The sequence below is a fragment of the Ischnura elegans genome, chromosome X (assembly GCF_921293095.1).
Source record: "Ischnura elegans chromosome X, ioIscEleg1.1, whole genome shotgun sequence".
NCBI lineage: Eukaryota > Metazoa > Arthropoda > Insecta > Odonata > Coenagrionidae > Ischnura > Ischnura elegans.
In genome coordinates, this window is record NC_060259.1 from 108,636,645 (window position 1) to 108,651,723 (window position 15,079).

General features: G+C 37.3%; 1 protein-coding gene across 1 annotated transcript in view; it reads left to right on the plus strand.

The window, feature by feature from the left end:
* The first annotated feature begins 14,670 nt into the window (after positions 1-14,670).
* Positions 14,671-15,079, plus strand: part of LOC124170513 (probable 3-hydroxyacyl-CoA dehydrogenase B0272.3) — a 37,346-nt gene continuing 36,937 nt past the window's right edge. The window contains exon 1 of the mRNA XM_046549285.1: positions 14,671-15,076. Within this exon, the coding sequence (XP_046405241.1) occupies positions 14,960-15,076 (117 nt within the window). The 5' untranslated portion in view covers positions 14,671-14,959. The remainder of the gene's footprint in view (positions 15,077-15,079) is intronic.

Consider the following 15,079-nt stretch of genomic DNA (forward strand, 5'->3'; position numbering starts at 1 on the left):
ACGTTAAAAGGTTTTCAGCAATTTTTGATAGCCCGTATTAAAAAAAGGAGTGCCTTCTCAGAACTAAAACTTATGCTGCTAATAGTTATTTAAGTATTTAACACAGAAATAAAATTTGATTGGTGAGTCTCATTCCCTTCATAAAAATTTTAGGTCTTAAAAAGTTAATACTGACAAATTTTTCCCGGGTTTTTGCAGAAAGAGTTTGACTTTCTTTCATGATAGAGCAATTAAAACAATGAATTCCTATAGCTCATTTCATGCTAAACTCACTGGTTTTTGAATTATTCTGATATCTTTAAAAATAGCTTCGAAATTTAACTTTATGAAAACCACGTTTTTCATCAAAATTTGCCCAGCCGCCATTTTAAAAATGGCTGCCAAAAAAAAATATGGCTTCTACATTTTTTTCAAATAGTGATTTGTGACTGTCTACGTATAGGGGACTCATGATTAAAAAATCAAGAAAATTAAAAATGTTGAGCAACAAATTTTATTTATATTGGGTGATTTGAAATGGATTGACCCTATTGCAATAAAAGTAAAGACAACTCAAGATATATTTTGCGCCCCCTTTGAGCTTTTTCTGTATCCGCTACTAGTATTCCGTGTTCTAGTGCAATCTGCGGTTCAATAGGGTGGTCTCCTATTATTTTTTTATTGCCTAAATCGAAAGAAAGATCCTACTCCTGCAGTACTAATCTAAGAGCGTGAAATACGTACTCCTGGGGTACGTATTTCACGCTCTTAGATTATCGAATGACGATATCTATTTTTCGCGATTAAACGAAAATTGAAAATTTTCAAGCGCGCGAATACGCGACGGGTAAGTATGAATGCCGGGAAAACTCCCGTGTGACGTCGTTCTAGTTCCCGCTGCCGCAAGTGAGGTGACCCTGGGGCGAGGCTCTGAGCGCTGATACGACGCAGGATGCTAGCAGGTAGCAGAGTACCTGCTAGCTGGTAGCGCTTGGCTTAAATAAGGATTATTACTCCCCTATAAAACGAAGGAAACTTTCCGAACTTCGGTATTTGTAATGTGTGATTATTAAGAGATGTTTCCCTGAGCGCTGTGCCTCATTAGTAATCTCAGACAATGTAAAACTCTTATCTACTCTTATAGAAACTAGGTCCCAGTAACGTCACGTGGAGTGGAATCGCATGGGCGCCAATCTGGCCTTTTTTAAATGCGGTTAAAATTGACGATTGCCATTCGTTTAAACTGGGATTTCTAAAACCAAATAATTTGTATATTATGAAAACTTTAATGGTGGGTAACGAATCACAATCAATGCATTTCGTTTTCTTCGATGAAGGAAAGTACCCTATTATGTTCGGCGTTCTTGTTCAATGTAGTAATAGGTCTCTGGACAAAATTTTAATACCCCCTCAAATATTAACTAAAAATCGTAAACTATAGTAAAATTGTCATAAAGGCCTCTTTAATGCACTTATTTCATATATTTTCTTACGAATTTACAAAAGAAATGACCGAAACAGTTCCAAAAACACACCCACTTCAAAACGTAATTCCATTGGCCAGCCGGAAAGTGACGTCAGGTCGTGCAATCGTGTGGGAAATCCAGTGGCGTTGCGCATTGTCACCAAATTTCCCGGTTTATTTAACGACTTTAAGTGAGGTTTTATTTCATATATATCTTTCGGAGGTTTTATCATAAAAAACAAACGCCACGGTACCTGGTTTCACCAAGGCTGACTCCGGAAACTTGAATGGAATACTACAAGGTTTACTTTTGAATTTATATTGCCACCATACCGCGAAGTGGATTCACAAAACATTATTTCAAATATATATACATTTTTGTGGTCCTTAAAGTAAAAATGAGCAAAAGTTGGTCTCGATGGGCGATGGAAACTCTCAACTAGGAAATCCGTAATAATGAGTTGATCTTTAATAATAAGAAGGATGCGATCTTTAGAATCCAATTACAAGGAGGGATGTTTGGAAAGAATAAAAGATTTACTTAAGGTATCGCGGCCCTATTAGGGAACTTGCATATATTTCAGATATAATCAATAATAAAAACCCTACAAACACAAAAAGGATCAAATCTGTATTTTAGGGAGATTTCATAATACATCAAATCTAGATTTCCAAATCCTTTTTAAATACGGATTAAATCTGTTTCCGAAGTTTCTGCGCCACTAGCGGCGCTAGCGTCGATGACGTGATTTTGCAAAATGGCCGAAACATTAGAATGAACTGTGAAAGTGTGTTTTGTTATTGTTACTAAACGACTGGTTTTGACCGACACGAGCTGCATATGGTTTATTTGCTCCATTATCTGTTATATTTTTCCTTAATATCCATCGATTGCATAAGTATCGTATTTGCACCTCACAGTAACCTGGATCTTCCGTATGTAGTGAACTTTATCATTCAATATACATGCATAGTTTTTTAAACCATATTCCATTACGTTGGTGCACATTTATCTATTACGTTGGTTCATTATGAGCTTCATTTTATGACTGTATCGTAATGTTTCAATTTGTAAAGTGCCTCTGAAAATAGTAACGAGGGATGGTCTTGTCAACAAAAACGACGACGAGGAGAAATTTTTCGTTTCTCAATGTTATTCGGTGGGCTTATTGAACCCTGAAGTCTGAACTCCGTTTCCATAATTCCCTTCAGATTCCTTCTTTTGAACCTGGTTTCTCCATTTACTTTTTTCTTGGTTGAACTGTGCTTTTAGTGTCCTCAGGTATGTTAACTTCAATGGCTTTGTTATTATGAACTTGTTTTCTAACTGAACCTTGCAATATAAAAATTTTATCATCTCTCTCCCTAAAAATTCACTAGAGTGACCGTTATTGGGCCCATGGTTAAACTGTGACTTCAATGGGCTCACTTATATTGACTTAAATGGCTTTGTTTTTATGAATCTGCTTTCTATCTTAACCTTGTATTATAAGCATTTAACTCTGCCGTGAGTGTCGTCATGTTTGTTGATTTCAATGCCTTTGTTTTTATTGATCTGCTTTCTCCCTGAACTAGTACTTCAAAAATTTATTTTATATTGACTGCAAAGCCTTTCACTTTATCCACCTGCCACTTTTCTATGTAGTATATTGTGTTTATCTTTCCTCCCTTTCTGGCTGTGGCAGGCCAGTGCAAGGGGCAGGAGGAGGCAAATGATGCTCAACATCAATTAGATTCATAGTAATTTGGAATTCATATATGTATAATGATAATAAAAAATACTTGTGATTTTTTAATAATCATCAATTACTCTATCTCAAATTTTTTAATCCATATTATTAACCTTTTTCCTCAAGTCAGTGTATTATTGCGAAGTGGTTACTTAATGTATTTTTCCACCTAAAAATCTATGACATTGATATGGGCACATTAAAAGCTAGTTGAATTAATAAATTATTAATTTCACTTTAATTTGAAATGCTTGGAATTTGTATGTGATATAAATAGATATTTGTACCTTTTTAATAAAATATCAATTATTATGAGTCATGTTTTCTCAATCCAAATAAACAATCTTTTTCCTTCAAGTCAGTTTATTATCGCATAGTGGTTAGTTAATTTTTAAAGATTTTGCTTATTGGGTGCTTGATGATATAATTATTGTTGGAGCTAAGGGGTGAATAGGTAGAGATCTTATTGTGGTGGTCAGAGGGTTTTCCCTTCAGGGAAGCTTCCTCAATATATTTCATTAATTGTAACGCAAAGGTTCCTTGATAAAAGTTCAAATGAAAAGCAGTACTATAATGTATCCCTGGAAAATCTAGATACTGAAATCTGGATTTAATCCCTGAAAAATCTGTATTGTGGGGCAAGATATTTCATGTATTAAATCTAGATATAATATGAGAAAAAGAGGACATAGCAACGCCTTTGCAACAGATTAAATCTAGATATAATTGAGATTTCGTGGATTTCAAAATACGTGTTTAATACAGATTTAATCCTTTTTGTGTTTGTAGGGCTCCTACTGAATTATGACGTCACGGCCTAAGATTAGTGGGGGTGGTATTTTTTAGCCCGCGAAACTCGGTAGACTTTTGGGAGTCATTTTCTAGTGTATAAACTGAATTTTAAGCGGAAAAAAGTATATTGCGGTACTAAGTGTTTACTGTAGTATATCAGCATACTGTTTATGAAAAGTATGCAATTTCCCTATTCTTCACAGTAAAAGGTACTAAAATGTTTTTTCCAGTCTTTGGCCACCAATGATGATAGACTGCTCTTGATTAGTAAGGAGATAAAATTCGGGCATGATCATGTCGTGGCAAGATAGAAGAATTTCTTGCTAGCCAGCAATCCCTCTATCATCTCACTGGTGAATAAGATATTAATATTTTCAACACTAAATTATTTCTCTATGAGTGTCAGTTGTGAAATAACGTTGTGGGCGATGGCAGAACCCAAGGTCGGCAGAACCCAAGTAACATTTTTGGTTGGCCCTCTGTTGGCAGATGGTGGGACACAGCGGTTGGCCCATGGTATGATTTGGCCACCTCGCCAGCCGTATCCCAACCAACGATTCCCCAACGATGGGCCAACAGAGCATTACAGTCGGGCCTTCGTATTCCCAACCAGAGGCCAACCCCTCTCCAACGATACACCGTTGGCCCTTTTAAATTCTGCCATCCGTTTCCCAACAAAAGCTATATTTTACTGGCATTTCTCATTTTTATAGAATGAAAGTTAAATTAATTTACCTTCTCACTCGATACGATACCGGTAGATAGAATCTTTACCTTTAACTCCCTATGAATCAAAATGAAATTATATACATTAACAATCAATGCTTATAGGACAAAGTAAGGTTACAGTGGTTAAAAGTGGAAAACAAAAAATCAATATCAGTTCAGAAGGTCCCCAACTTTTATTTTCACAAATTAGGACAATTTTTATTAGGACAAAATTAGGAAAATTTCAACAGCACCTTTCCATATTACAATATGGCACACACAAAAACTGTCCATCTTCTTTGTAGGGCAACAAAACACACTTAGATAAAATCTGGGTGGACTGCAATTTGTATCCAGGTACTAATTTTTTTACTACAAATATACAAATGGTACCACTTCTAAGAGGTAATTCAAAGAAATCCTCCTTAATTTCAAACATGTCACACTGCAAGATGTACACCCCTGAGTTATTTGATTCAATTGCCTTCACAATTCCTATTCTCTGGTCTTCGGCAACGAAATTGTTAAGTTTAGTCCATTTTACTTAATTGGATTAATAAGTGCAAGATTTAGGGATATTAATAGGAATCACAGAAACACTGATTGAGTATAATAGTTTATGTATTTTCCATAAAATAATAATTGTGCAGTTGTTATTTAGGTTTACTCATACAAATTCAATCTCATTCTCTTCAGAGAGGTCTAAATCACTCACTTTGTCCATTGAAACACTGTTTTCATTAAAACTTCCACTTATACTAGATATGCCACAATCTGAAAAAATATACATATCGATCTATCTAAATTAATGATGAAAAGTTTAAAATTCCACAAAACTATATCTGTTTAAGGTAACATGATTTTAGGGATGCCAGTTTTGTAAGACTTACCAAATGAGGTCAATGCCTTATTTTTGTTAGAAGCACTCGACTTATTTTATTTAACTGCTATCACAAAGACAAAGCCCTAACAACCAAACAAGTCTTGGTTGTTAGGTTGCTAGGGAAACATGTGAACCGTATCCTGCAACGTATGCAATCAAGGTATACATCGTGCTTATTCACGGCCCATATCGAACTTCCATCGGTTAAGTTAGACTCGAAACAGACAGATCTTATAAGTCTACAATTTTTCATGTGTCCTCCGGGATATATACTAACAAGTCGCATTAAAGAAGCCTCCGCTTCTTGGACCCATTTATGTCAAATACCATGCTGAAAACACCAGAAAATTGGCAGAACATTACTTAAAAAAGAGTTATAGGTACATAATTTCCAAAAATTATCTTACAATATATTCTTAAAAAATTAACTTAAAATAATAATTCTGCCTGCACATAGTCGGTAGCACTGACTGTCAAAGCAAGCGATTATGCCATCCCTATATTCTTTAATGAATAGATGCTACCGATCCGAAAACCATTTGATACGATAAATCGATTACAATGGAATTTCGCCCATCTCTACGTTGAAGATCTTGTCGGAATTTTGTTTGCAGCTCTCACGGCGGAAATTGAGGAAATGGTATGATGTCCCAACGGTGGCCCATTGATAATCCATTTCGTAGGGCCATCGTTGGGGATTTCCGTTGGGCCAACAGCATAAACCGTTTCGTTGGGCCGACGAACAATATCTGCGTTGGGCCAACAGCGGAATTTGGTAGGCATATCCACCCACAATGAGCCAACCGTGACTACGGTTCCCCAACCGAGGCCCAACGGTCAATGTTACTTGGGAAAGGCTCCAAGTATTCCAGCTTAGTTGGAAATCGTCTCACGTGCATTGAATTTGTCGCTCATATGTTAAATTCACGGGTTAAATTGATTCACTTTCCATTCCTGCAGTCCATCTCCCCATGAAAATTAGATATCGACGTACAGTCAGAGCTGCGATTTGTGACTTTCTAAATCTGAATTCGCGCGGGGCGACAACAATTTTAGCGGCTGCTTTTAGAATTCTTTGCTACAATATCCGTGCGGAGTAGAAGCGAATTTAATTTTCGTTTCCTATCTTAAATATAAAACATAAAATGTGTTATTTTTCATTTATCACACGAAGGAGCTCATTTATACCCAGCGCTTCCAATAGGTCGTAGGCTTAAATCGTTTAAATGCTCAGTTTAAACGTCAGAGGTACCGTGGGACCATAGAGGTAACTGGAGGGGGCGCGCCCTATCCTTTCCAATAGCGGGAAGTGAAGCCAGGGGGGCGTGGCCAAATTGCGCATTTAGCCATGATGCGCTGCCCTGCTATAACACAGAGTCTTACGGGGCAACGACAATTTTTTGCTTTCAACTCATTAAATAATACCTTTAGGCATTTTTCGCGAAAGGTACGATGAAAATAAATAGTAATACATGCCCAAAGAATAAATTTATGCTGGATCAGAGCCCTTGTGACCTGCAGGAAGACAATAATCAACGGACAATGAGGTGTTTAGTCAAGCATAATTGACTCAATATTACTAGCTAAACAATGGCTGGCAATTCGAAAATTGCATTAATTTTAACTTAATGAATCTTAATCCGGAAATTAAAGATCGATTGAATATGTTGCTATGCACCGTCGTTACTTCTACGAACATAGTAATCACCATTGAACTCGTCATGAACTGCTCCTGTACGATAGAAATATTGACCAAACCCGAAGTTAAAATAAGTTTTACGACATTACGCAGAAAGAACTTACGACTTTGTTCCACATAATTCCATTTTCACTGTCAAAGCCCCCGAAAAAAAACGGTGCTACCTCTCGTAATGCAAGTTAATGCACTACGAGTGCGTACGTCCGCAGTTGACCATGCTCAAGTAAGATTGACGGACGAAAGATTGCGAAACCACTACGTTTTCGATACAAATTATTTTATTTTTACAACCCAAGCCCCTGGAAAATATCCATACTACAGCAAGTAATGCCCCTTTGCACGCGAGTGAACTCGTCTGAGTGCGTGCCTCTGAATTTAACTTGACGAAAAGGTCGACATATTATGATTTTTCAAAGAAAAACAAAATCAAGCATAAAAATTCATTTAATGGGCAAATTACAGAAAGATTAATTCACGACACAAAAAATTTTCACATTGTTCAAGTACAAGATTCAACTTTGGCAGATCAACAGCAAATGTAAACATACACAATGCATGGGTGAGGCCAAAAATGCAAAACCGAAATGCAAACAGCTAAGGCGATTGCAATTCATAATTTTTCCAGTGAGCAACTGCCACTCTTCATGATTCATCACAGGAAAGTAAATGGTGAAAGGTTTTCGGAAATGGCTTAATAAAAGGACCAGCAAACTTCCAAGGATATCCTGAAAAAAGTAGAAAGGCTGCGAAAGTGAATATGTATAGGTGGAAAGAAATTTCCTCTACAATAACCATTATTTTTATAAATACACCAATTCCAAAAAATATTACTATAGATAATGTATTTAAATTACATTTACTCGGCAATTGAAATAGCAGATCAAATACCAATGCACTCAATGTGGTCACCACAGAATTTCATAGATGCATACCTTAGAATGTGACTGACTTCATTTATATTTAATTCATCATATCCTTGTCATGCTCAAACAATAAATAAGAACACACACCCATCAAGTGTAAAATGAATCCAGAAATAAGTTATTTATACAAGGGCCATTCATGAAAACTTGACATTATGGATCCTCTAACATAGTTTCCTGCGGTGGGAAAGTAATAGGTCATAATCCCTCCCACCTCTTATAATACAAGAGTTGCTTTAAGATAACATAGCGGCCATGTACCAATGCCATCGAGAGGAAGTCAAAAATACCTCCAGTCGTTACTCTTACCATAATGTAACATACCCGCTAACACAGCAGTACATAGAAAAGTTAAACTAGCGGGATTAATTATCTCAATGTTAGTGTGCATCCCTCTGTAATCGAAAGTAGGTATGTTATGTGAACTTAACGTAATTTCAACATTTCCACCCCTGATTGTGTATGCACAGTATACTTTCCTTTACTTCTTTGATTTAATACATAAAACTTTAAAATCCTACTTTAGCATCTAAGGGAACAGATAGTTTAAAAATAAAATTGACTAATTCACTTCATTAATTACACGTCATAACTATACGGGATAACATTGAAGGCAACGCGAGAAGTAATGAATATACACTCACTAAAGCTACTATTGCCTACTTCATAACGAAATACAAGGGTCGGTTTAACCATCAAATGATCAGCTACAGTTGAAATTTAAATTGCTAAATAATCACACTTCCCTGCAAATATTTCTTCACCAATACCTTTATTCACAAACTTAGTAACAAATCCCTAGGTATCATACTTTCTTTCTCTACGTTTTAAACATTGAGTACCGATGAACACAGCATAAAGCACGCTAAGGCCACTTTTTCACTAGTTCTTTCCGTCATTGAAATAATTAATATTACACACTTCCAAGGCATCATAACTGCTATGTCTTCTCCAATATTTTAACTGAAAAATTACAGAACACCACATAACTCCGCATAATACCTTACAAGCCATCTTAAAGGTGTGTGTGACACGTGTTTCAGTCGCATTATTTCCCATCGTTACTATTATACTCGCAACAAAATAGTTAACATGACACTTAAAATATTATACTCGCAACAAAATAGTTAACATGACACTTAAAATACAAATAAAATACTTAATTACTACCGTTGACTAATGACATTATCAACTATTCACATTAAAAGGCACCCCAAACACGAGCACGTTGTAGGTAACAAATTCAATATGTATCAGGTGTAGCGAACATCTCACGCTATATTGCATTTTTTTGACTATTTTATTCTATATTTTACTCACCGGTGGAAAGTAAGGCCTGTTTTCTTCCTTTCCGTGCGATTATTGCACCCGTAAGCCGAGCAGCAAACCATCTGCGAATGCAAAGTTTAAATAGCATATATCTGCCTAACGGAATGTTTCCGGATGTAGATAATAATATCCATGAAAATAAACACACTAATAAATATTTACGTACCTTTATATGACTTCTGTAGCCACTGGTTTCAGAAAAAAACAGTATTTTCTTAACATGCAAGCTTACGGCAAATCGACGAAGCAGGACATCGTAAGATGGCTAAATGCGCAAAAGTACCGTTATGCCTGGCTTCACCTCAGAGCGCTTATGCCCCCTCCAGAGAGCTCTATGCGTGGGACAGTCCCGTCCCGACAGTCATATAGTTCATAATCTGGCCACTTAAGTCGCCTTCATCGTGTACATGTGGCAAATTGGGCTATTAGTTAACCATAGTACCATAGCGTAGCCTACGTTATTCATAAGGCCGTCCAACGTGGGCTGTAAACGGGCAGAATGACCATGTCTGGAGTTAGTTCCAGTTGTCGCCGCTGGCGCTGTTTTGAGAACAAAATTCGTATGGGAATGAATGGCGAACATTTGAAACAGACGCGATTTTTGTCAAAATTAGTTCTCTTTTCGTGATTATGCTAACATTTACCATATTTATTTAATTTTGGCCTTTATTTTTTGGTATTTTTCACGGAATAATGTTTTCAAAATTATAGGAATTTCCGACAAAGTGATATTTTCCTAAACGCAGGTGCTGTTACTTCTTCCATGTTACAGTGTCCGTTTCATTTTAGCATAATTGTCCAGAAGTGGCCTAAAATTTTTTTGTAATATTACACGAAGCAATACCGGGTTTGTGCATTGCTTACAAGCAAATTCCTTCAGAAATCTTGGTAAAATGAATGTCAGTAATTGCTCTTCAAGTAGCTGGCGTTGCAGAAAGAGTACTGCCCGAATATAAAATTTTGATGTCAAGTTTGCGCACTGCTTACCCTGAGAAATATGTAAAAAATTTTCTAGGATAACAATCTATCTATGATCTATTCAAATGATTCACTCATAACAGTGAGGGAGCACTTTTTTGACAGGCGGCGAGAGGTTCCAGACACCCTATACATTCAGTTCTCTCCTCTGCGATTCGGACTAGGTAACCCGCCACGAAAGCTACTGCAGCTTCTCTCATATATATTTCAAATATATAAGCGATGGTCACTCAGGGAAAAATTTTTGCTTTGCATCTGCTTTGGAACCCTTTTGAAACTGCTTTGGAACACCAAAATCTGCATTGGAACTGCTGTGAAACTCATTTTCACTCATTTGTACCAAAAATTAGAAATATGAAGACGTTTGTAACTCATTTGTGATCCCCTTTGGAACTCCTTTGTACAGAGTGTGTTCGTTTGGAACTGCTTTCTACTCATTTGGAACTACTTTTGAACGATTCGGCAGGATTTCCAGACGTCATCATTCGTATTGTAACTGCTGTGTACGGAGAAAATTCATTTGGAACACCCTTTGAACGAGATGACAGGATTTCCGGGCGTCATCATTCGTATTGTAACTGTTTTGTACTGAGAAGATTCATGTATAACGGCTTTCCATGCGTTTGTAATTCTTTGTGAACAAATACATGCGATTTATATACGTCATCATTTGTTTTGGAACTGTCTTCTACGCGCCATTAACATACCATGGCCAGGTTCAGTCTGATACGTTTGGTCGAGAAAACGAAAATTCTTTAATATATGCAATAAAAATGCATAAGAGGTATAAGAAATAATTGCAAGTCAGTTAATAGAAACGGAACTCCCAAATAATCACTCGAATTAGTTTAAAAATTATTTTATTTTCCTTGTGGCTTAAATCTTATTTTTGGGTCCGATTTGAAATGCGACAAGATTATCTTCACTACGTACCAAGAATTTTGGTTGCGTATAATAAAAGTATTCAATAACAAATTCATAGCGCTCGCGTTTTTTTGCGTTTCCAAGTATATTATTATCGTAAATTTTCAATGTCTATACTTTCAAAGTATACTTCGCAATTATAAATATGTATTGCGAATTTTACGGCATTTTTGCAACCTTTTCTTTCATTGCTTTCCTTCTTTGATATTACCGGAAAAGTAGTATTTTGCATAGATTAATATACATAAAACCATAGAGTAAGTACATAATATACTTACTCTATGATAAAACATACTGATGTATTGTCTTCGCGATCCCTAGGAAATGGTTTATGTCCATATTTGGATTCGTATTTTAGGGCTGAATTTTTTCGCCATGAATCCCTCCTTCGAAAATATATTTCAATGTCAAGGTTGACAAGTTCGATTACCCGGAAAGGCCTTTTTTCGCATTTCCCATTGCATTTTCAGATATTTAACATGACGGTTTTCAAGAAAAAAATTCCAGAAACGAAGGCATTTCACTCAAAAATGGACACTGAATGATCCACATCAACCACGTAAGATCGGAATTAAGCTCTCGATAAGGACTTTCTTGACCACCAAAGTGACTTACCCCTCACTCCGCAATATGAAAACATGACACTTGTGTTAAGCTTGACGAGCTTGAAGGTCTTTCGTTTATGACTAATGCTTTGCAAAGCAATGGAGCTATTGCGAAATGGCGGCACTGCCGCACTTCAATTCGTAATATTCATCTTGCCTAAATATACGAATCAGACTAAAATAAACTTCAAGAAAATTGAGTACGCCATCTTGAACTGCTACAAAGCAGGTGGCATGGTGTACAAATGAGTTCCAAATGGGTGTCCAAGTGGTAAAAATCAGTTTCAAAACGGATGAACGAGTGGTACAAACGAGTTCCAAATTTAAATACAAATGAGTCCCATAGCTGTTTCCAATGGAAATCCAAGGCAGTTCAAAATATGTTACAAATGAGTTGATAACATATGGTAGGATGCTATGACGTCATGAACTGCTGTGTACCGTGTTTCAATTCCACAGTAGTTCAAAAGCACATACAAATCAGTGGTACAAAGCAGATAGGTGACAGTTCCAAATGACTTACACAGCAGAAATTTTTCCCTGAGCACTTGGGGAAATTTGTTAATAATAATTAATTAACTATCAAATAATTAATCAGTCGACAAACACTTTTTCAGTAACCTTACCTGGAATAGGTCTACTTAATATCTCGAGAAGATCTTCCGGTTGCGTTGCAGGAGTTTCATGGCCCTTAGAAATGTCATTGAGTTTCCTGATAAGCAACAGTGATTTGCAATCTTCAGAGTCATTTACTCTATCGCAGAGAGGTAGAAAGTTTTGAAATTCAAGTTCTTGACATGTTTTCACTGTTTTCCTGCTGTCGGTAGAGTAACTTGACGAAGTCACTGGAAACGTTTACTCCGTCAGATGTCAGTCTACGGTCAAGAAACTGATTTCTCATGTTCTCAAGGGTGTGACTAGAACCGTAGCTAAGGAATAGAGGCCGAAATGGGGTCACAAGGCGCGCAATGGAATACTGTCTTCTGAATGAACGTTGGCCATCTGTGAAAATTCCCACAAAAAATATAATTTAACTAGTTTAATAGAGGAACACGTTTTGCTCAATTCCACCCAGTTTTCTTACAATTTTACGCTGTTTCTTGCGGAAAAAATGACGTGATACTTGCCAGGACCCCCCTCCCCTCCACGTGAGATTGGGTGAGAATCGGTTCGACCCCCTTGCCCCTGAACGATTCACGCAATCAACCTGCTGCGTGAACGGCGGTGATATATCCATGAATTTCCCATGAGAAAATATTCCCCTGAACCGGGAATCGAGGCTGTGATCTTGGAATTCCAGGCCACTGAGCAGACTTTCTTTGATTCCCATGGCAATTGTTCCGAGGCTCGTGGTACAAGATGAGAGTGGCGGATCCATGGGGAGGGGAGATGCTTAGGAGTCGTAACATACGCTATAGATAAAAATTGAAATTTTCATATGTCACTACTTTGACATAAAGCAGATAGCAAAATTTTCCGGCAAATTTACCAACTATAACGAGTCAAAATACAAATTATTTTTAACCTTATGGGGCCTATTTTAACGCTTTGGCATTGGTAAAACGATCTACTACGCCTGCATAATATAGTGTCTTTTTTATCAATGAATTAGTCTAAAACAGCCGTTTTTGAGTCTGGAAAATCCTAACTTTCAAAATCCCCGAACCCCCCTTCGGCTAGGGGGAAATTCCCCTGGTTGTGTAGTAATTCACGAAGATAGGCCCCCCACCTAGTTGGTGCAGATCTATATCCGTCACTGCTAGATTTTAAACCCTTGTGGTTCGTCAAGGATGCCAACGCGGGAAAAAAGGACTTCAATGAAGCCGCAACCCAAGACTGGAGCTAGGGCGTTGCAGGGGGGCGTGTGCCTCTGGCGAAGATTTCAGAGAGGGGAGCAGAAAATTTTGAAACATTTATTAGAAAAGTTATTTAACTTTCATAATTAAATTAGTTAGCCAAAATAATTAAAAATCATTTTAAACTAATATTAATAAAAGTTCTTCACAGCATACATACGGCGAGTAATTTCAACTTATACCGCACAATAAAAAAATGGATTACATAGGTATTATATTTTAGGGGTGGAAGAGAGAAGGGGATCACGGGAGGGATAGTGGCAAACTGACCGTTGCACCCCCTGAAAAAAATCCTAGTTATGGCCCCTTCACGCCTTCACGACCGGTTAAGAGTCTCAACCCTGCCCTAAAGACGCGCATGGCGGTATGACCGCAGTTCGATTCCCGGTTCAGGAGATTTTTTTCTCATGGCAATTCTTGTATATTTGGTAAGTTTTGGTTAGTGAGTAATCATTTCCATCGAAAAATGTTTTGCAATAGGATCCAAAATCAATCGCCTTAGGACTAATTTTCTCGAGACCTCCTTAAAATAAATATCCTCGCTTTTTCTCATTCTTCATTATTTTCCCCTACCAAACACCCTAAAGGTGGCTTGCTGGGTATTATGTAGCTTTACAAGTATTAGAAAGAATTTAGAGCCTCTCTTAAGATAAAAATAACGTAATTTCATCAGTTCCGTTGCTATTTCCCGTAAGATCTCATGTAATTCATGTTCTCAAAAGAGCGCCTCTACCGGCCGAAGACTCAACTACGTGCGCTGTCCCAGCCTTTTCCCGACGTTGGACGGCCTTGTATATAACGTAGGCTACGACCATAGTTAACTCTGGAGTTGTTTTCTGGGGTCGACGACAGTGACCTTTAAACTGATAATAATCACTCATTCATGTTATTGCTCAACCTCCTGAGAAAGATAGGATATAATCGGAAGTACTCGTAGTGTGGTCGTAGTAGTAGTCCGGCCGGACTGTTGCTTGGGTCGTGTAACAGTCATTTGTGTTAGGTCTTCGACGTATTAACCGTTCTATAACTTGATAGGGGAATCACTGGGTTAAGTTTTTATTCATTCTCTGTGGCTCAATCAAGGAAAAATGATTATGCGGTTCTCTATTCTTAAAAGAGGGTTCTCTTCATCAAACGCGATGTCAGCTGCAATAAATCAGGTGACGGTGATCGGCGGAGGACTGATGGGATCGGGAATTGCCCAGGTA